Below are 6,000 nucleotides of genomic sequence, written 5' to 3'. Positions count from 1 at the left end.
AGCAAGAAATGGGGTGTTCAGAGTAACCTCTGTCCTCTAGTCCAGAGAGAGAGGCAGGAAGGGCATCTGCTACCCAGTGTGCTGAAGCAGTTGGGGAAGGAAAGTAGAGTGCCAGCAGAAATCCTACTCGGGGTGAGAGACTGTGCATTTGGCTGGTCCCCTCCACTGTCTCTGAGGAACTTGCATGTGGTAAGGAACCAAGCCTCAGATGGCCACAGAGGCCGGGAATGTGTGATGACTGAGGGAAGCCAGCACGCGTGACAGACAAAGAGGGAGGAAGTGAGGGGTGAGGAAAATCCAAGAGGGCACATCCTGTATGAAGGACCCCCATACACCGCTGCCCCCCACCACAACTCAACTTCAGCTGATTATTTCTATTCAGGAATAGAGGCCCAGGATTGTCCGATCTTTCTAATTTTTATGAGGGGCAGAAAATCAGAGTTAGTATACAATCTCCCAGTTTTGAAAAGGAGACAACAGTCAAATCATTTTAAATCACACTTGAGCCTGCACTGTACACACCGAACAATAAACGTCTCAAAGCTGAATCTGGGTCGTGGGTCATTCATTTGTGATAGGATGCTTTGAAAAGAGAAGTAGATAGTCAAGGAGCCCTCGGTGGTTCAGAGGGTGGGATTACCCAATGCGATCCAGAGTTTTACCTTCATCTTGTTGGTACCTAGCCTTGCACATGGTTTTTTTTTTTTTTTTTTAAAGATTTTATTTATTTGACAGAGAGAGACACAGTGAGAGAGGGAACACAAGCAGGGGGAGTGGGAGAGGGAGAAGCAGGCTTCCCGCGGAGCAGGGAGCCCGATGTGGGGCTCGATCCCAGGACCCTGGGATCATGACCTGAGCCGAAGGCAGACGCTTAACGACTGAGCCACCCAGGCGCCCCGCACATGGTTTTGATATCCCCATGGTTCTGTATACTCTAAATCTACACTTCCATCGACATCTAGAAGGAAGAACATCTAAACTTCTTAAAACGGAGAATCAAACTATTCACCATATAAGGAATCTTGTTCAGGGCTGGTTTTTCATGTCAGTTCATAAAATAAAAGTGGACAAACATTACCATTCCGTATATTCGGTTGGTGCCGGTGGAAGGGAGACACGTTTTCTGAGCCTCTATAAAAAACGGTAAGGATTTGTCCATGGGCTACTTTAGAGCAATAAAAGTCAGGCTGAAGTACACTTTTCTAAAAAAGCATCCATGAAGTTTCCTTTCGGAGCTGTGGTACCAGAGTGGCCCTGGCCTAGATTTCCACGGGATATTTTCACCTAGAGATAAATACACACTAAATGTTGCTGGGTGGGACCGTGGTGGGTATACCAGAGGTGGGTGAAGAGGGGAGAGGCACCCGGAACAGGTCGAGAGATTCTAATAAGTGATGCAGAGCCAGAGTTGAAAAACAAACTGAACAGATAATATGTAGGTTTAAGTCCGTGTTCTTAGCTCAAAGAGTTTTTAGAAAAATAATTTTATAAGCCTCGGCAGAGTGCAGCTGAAATGGTTTAAAATCAATTTCAACTCATCTTCCATTCATATAACACAAGAGGAGGGGGCCATCATCACCGGCTCACTGGAGAAATGGTTTAAGGGTTTCCATTGTAGAGAAAGCAGCTGATTTCAGTTCAGACAGATATTTCAAGCTTCAAGGGCTGTGTCTGGACTGAGAAGAATTTGCTCTCCCCACAGTCCTATCACACAGGGTGTGTAAATATATTTCAGGGCTGCTCGGGTCCTGGAGTTCCTGCAGGACTTAGACTAGAAGCAAGTGCAGTCCCCGCCGCTCCTGGACCCCTTGCTTAGGATTTCAGCCTTCCAGATGGAGGACGGTGTCATCAGCACATTTAAAAGGAGATCCTTCAAGGGGAGAAGATAATGAATCAGTGAGAAAGGACAGGCAGTTGGGGGGGGGGGCGGTGGTGGAGAGAGGGCGAGGAAGAGAGGGCGGGAGAGAGGGAGAGAGCGTGTGTGCTCATTAGGGGACGCTCTCTGATTTGACAGGCTCGCCCCGCGGCTCCCCAGGCAGCTCCGGCAGCTGCGGCCGTGCTCGGGCCACACTCGCAAAGGGTCCAGAGGGTTCAGAGAACTGCGATGCTGAGGACTGAGCGCTGCAAAGCGGTCTCCCCGTCCGCAAAGTAGACCAGACCTCCTGCGGGATTGGAAACTTGCACTTTCCACTGCTTCATCCACCAGAAAAAAAAGCAGGCAGCGCTACTGAGGGAAAGGTAAGAGAAGAAATTGGTCGCTATGGGGAAGGTAGGGCAGGGCGGCAGGGGGAAACGCGGGCTCAAAGACTTGGCGTTTTGTAGCCCAGCGATCCCACCCTCTGAGAGCAAAGGAGGCAAACTCTAAATTCCTACCAAGCTTCATCATTGAGCCTCTCCGCTTTCCACACGCCTGGTCCCTTTTCCCTCTTTACACTTTTCCCAAGCATCGGAGAGGTTTCTTTGTATTTCTTTTTCAGCTAGCAGATATCATTTAGCTTTTCCTTCTGGGCACCCTTTCAAAGTAGGGAGCTTCCTCTGTTTCTCTTCTGCATTTTTTCTCCATTAAGAGGAAACAGGTGCCTCTTATTAAGCTGGTTAAAGACAGTTCCTCCATCCTACACTAGAGTTGCAATAAAGGGAGTTTTCAGAAGTACATGTGAGCCCTGTTACTGGAGAAACACGGGAGGTGAAAGCAGAGGAAAAGAGAGCTACCTGCCCGTGACTGGCTCCATTTGAAACGGGGACGTTGTGAATGAATTTGGACTCTAACTCTTCACAGGGGGAGAGAACAACTGCGATAAAGGAAGGCCACCGGGAAGAGGATGTTTTGAGAAGTGTTTCAGAGAAACTTCAAACCTGTGAAGATGGAAAACGAGACAGTAAGTGAACTGAACCAAACACAGCTTCAGCCGAGAGCGGTGGTGGCCCTCGAGTACCAAGTGGTCACCATCTTACTTGTGCTCATAATCTGTGGTTTGGGCATCGTGGGCAACATCATGGTAGTGTTGGTGGTCATGAGAACCAAGCACATGAGGACCCCCACAAACTGCTACCTGGTGAGTCTGGCAGTAGCCGATCTCATGGTCTTGGTGGCTGCAGGCCTCCCCAACATAACAGACAGTATCTATGGTTCCTGGGTCTACGGCTACGTTGGATGCCTCTGCATCACTTACCTCCAGTACTTGGGCATTAATGCATCCTCTTGTTCCATCACAGCCTTTACCATCGAGAGGTACATAGCGATCTGTCACCCCATCAAAGCCCAGTTTCTCTGCACATTTTCCAGAGCCAAAAAGATCATCATCTTTGTCTGGGCCTTCACATCCATTTATTGTATGCTCTGGTTCTTCTTGCTGGATCTCAACATTAGCACCTACAAAGATGCTGTCGTGGTGTCCTGTGGCTACAAGATCTCCAGGAATTACTACTCACCTATTTACCTAATGGACTTTGGTGTCTTTTATGTTATGCCAATGATACTGGCCACCGTCCTCTATGGATTCATAGCTAGGATCCTCTTCTTAAATCCCATTCCTTCAGATCCTAAAGAAAACTCTAAGACATGGAAAAACGACTCAACCCATCAGAACAAGAGTTTGAATTCAAAGACCTCTAATAGATGTTTCAGCAGCACAGTATCTTCGAGGAAGCAGGTAAGCAAACCTGAGCCAGCAAGTCCACGGAAACAGTGTGGGATAGAGTTCCTTGCAGGATGGCATCAACTTTGCCCTCCTTAGCTGACGGCAAAATCAAAATACAATCATGCCAATGTTTCACAGTGTAAGCGTCTGCTTTACATGTGAAATCCATCTCTAAAGCAACCGAAGATCTAAAAATAGGTGGGGAAAATGTGAGAGCACACCAGCAGGTATCAGTGGAGGTGCTGGGAGGATAGAAGGAAATATAAACAGCAACTCTAGAAATCCACTTTTAAAATGTGTGCGATTCTCTGGGAAATGTAATCGAAATACCTGCACCATTGGTGGCTTCTCTGGGGAGCAGCTGGGTAGCTTTAAGAATTCTATGGCATGACAGAGATTTGATAAGATAGTTGGAGAAAAGATGAGTCAGAGCAAAAATGAAACTTTCCTACCATTCTACAGCTTCTCACTGAGATTTAATAACTGAGAGGGGTTCCTGGTCCTGGACTTACTAGTTTTAGTGGGGAAAGAGCCTATCACCTTCTCCCCCAGCTCCCTACAAAGTGTCCCAGCATGCAGAAATGGAAAACGCACTCTCCTTAGGAAATGTTCTGGTAAAAAGGCTAACACCAACTTCAATTCATTGGTGAGAAAGAATGATTACATTTTTTTAAATGTGTTTCTCCTGGTAAGCGTAACTAAAAATCCCTTTAGCTTTCAGATCACCAAATGTGGATGTGGTTACAGCTAAATAGTGGTTTTCCTAGTGGATGAAGTGCAACTTTGTTATAGTAGATACAGTTTATAAGACAATATAAGCATAAAATACTTGTATATCATATACATTTTCAGCTATATTTACACAATTGTTCTAAGTTACTTAATGAACTTAGCTTTCAGTTCCTTTTTCTTCTTTGCTGAACAGAATAAGTACATAGGAAACATTTATTCTCATAGCTGAAAAAGAAAACTTGAAATCAGCAATACCGGCTCTTTCTCTCTCTTTTTTCCCCCTGCAGGGAATACAGTTCTTCCTGTGTGCTTAGATAGAAGCTGAGCACACTTTTTAAAGTACGCATATGGATTATATACATGCTATTACTTCCGAAACTCTAGATTAGCTGATATATGAAGAATTTTAATTGGACATATGGGCACACACTGAAATGAGCTGCTAATAAATGTGGGTGTTGTAGATATGCATGAAATGAATAAGGAACTATAACTTAAAGGGAGTCTATACACCATTTTAAATGATACTTTGAGATTTGATTTAACAGAACATTTTTTATTAAGGATACCAGACAGGGAGGACCTGAGAACTATTGCCGGCTCTTAGATTCCTGTTGCTTTGGGTCTAGCAATGCTACCTAATACGAGGCTTGTTTGGCCATCCATTACCCAAAACTTGATTAAGGGAAACTTAGAGCTGTTGACCATCTGCCAAGACAAACATTAACAAATACAGTAAGAAAGTAAAGAACATGTACATCTCAATTTGAGATCAAGCATGGGTTAATGTCTGCAGCAAAGAAGGTCAGTGAGTAAATTTGTTCATTAGACTCCAGTTTATATTCTTGTTGTAAATTCTAAAAAAGATTGTCTGGTCTAATGTCCTTCTTCTCAATTATAGTCATTAGTACCTATCAGCATTATTAATGTGCTTTTTTTTTTTTTTATTGAGAGAGAGAGAGAGCATGAGAGAGAGGAGGGTCAGAGAGAGAGAAGCAGACCCCCTGCTGAGCAGGGAGCCGGATGTGGGACTCGATCCTGGGACTCCAGGATCGTGACCTGAGCCGAACGCTGTCGCTTAACCAACTGAGCCACCCAGGCGCCCATTAATGTGCTTTAAATTGCTAATTATGTTACATGTTCACACTCCTATTTCAAAGCTGTTACAGATAGGCTTTATAGAGCCTTTATAGAGGCTGGTGATAGAAGAAAAAGTCAAAGATTTGGCTCCAAACAATCCTGGGCTTACATGCCAGGGTTCCAATCGAATAGTATGACCTTGAATAGGCAGAACTCTCTGAGCCTCAGTTTCCTAATCTAGAAAAGGAGGATCAATAGCAGCATCCGGGGTTGCAATGAGGGTTCAGTGGAACATCTTATGAAATGGAGTGGTGATTAACACCTGACAATTAGCCTCCTTCCTAGTTTTATATTGTGTTGGCAACTGTAAGACAAATATGGATTCATTCTTTAAAATGCTATATACATTCACCATTTAAACAGATTAGCTGTTGAACAGATGTGTATATGTTCTAGTAACTTCTCTAAGGAACTTTTTAATTATTAAGGCATTTGGAAATGTATTCGGAGCATTTGGGTTTGTCACAATCGCAACACTGTCAGAGAG

At 44.6% G+C, this 6,000-nt stretch overlaps 1 protein-coding gene across 1 annotated transcript in view; it reads left to right on the top strand.

The window, feature by feature from the left end:
- The first annotated feature begins 2,192 nt into the window (after window positions 1-2,192).
- The window catches only part of TRHR (thyrotropin releasing hormone receptor), a 37,213-nt gene continuing 33,405 nt past the window's right edge, over window positions 2,193-6,000 (top strand). The window contains exons 1-2 of the mRNA XM_036075752.2: window positions 2,193-2,238; window positions 2,780-3,653. Coding sequence (XP_035931645.1) covers window positions 2,865-3,653 — 789 coding nt within the window. The 5' untranslated portion in view covers window positions 2,193-2,238; window positions 2,780-2,864. The remainder of the gene's footprint in view (window positions 2,239-2,779; window positions 3,654-6,000) is intronic.

This window comes from Halichoerus grypus, chromosome 5 (assembly GCF_964656455.1).
Source record: "Halichoerus grypus chromosome 5, mHalGry1.hap1.1, whole genome shotgun sequence".
Lineage (NCBI taxonomy): Eukaryota > Metazoa > Chordata > Mammalia > Carnivora > Phocidae > Halichoerus > Halichoerus grypus.
Note: the sequence above shows the minus strand (reverse complement) of the source record. Positions and strands in the feature narration are given on the sequence as shown.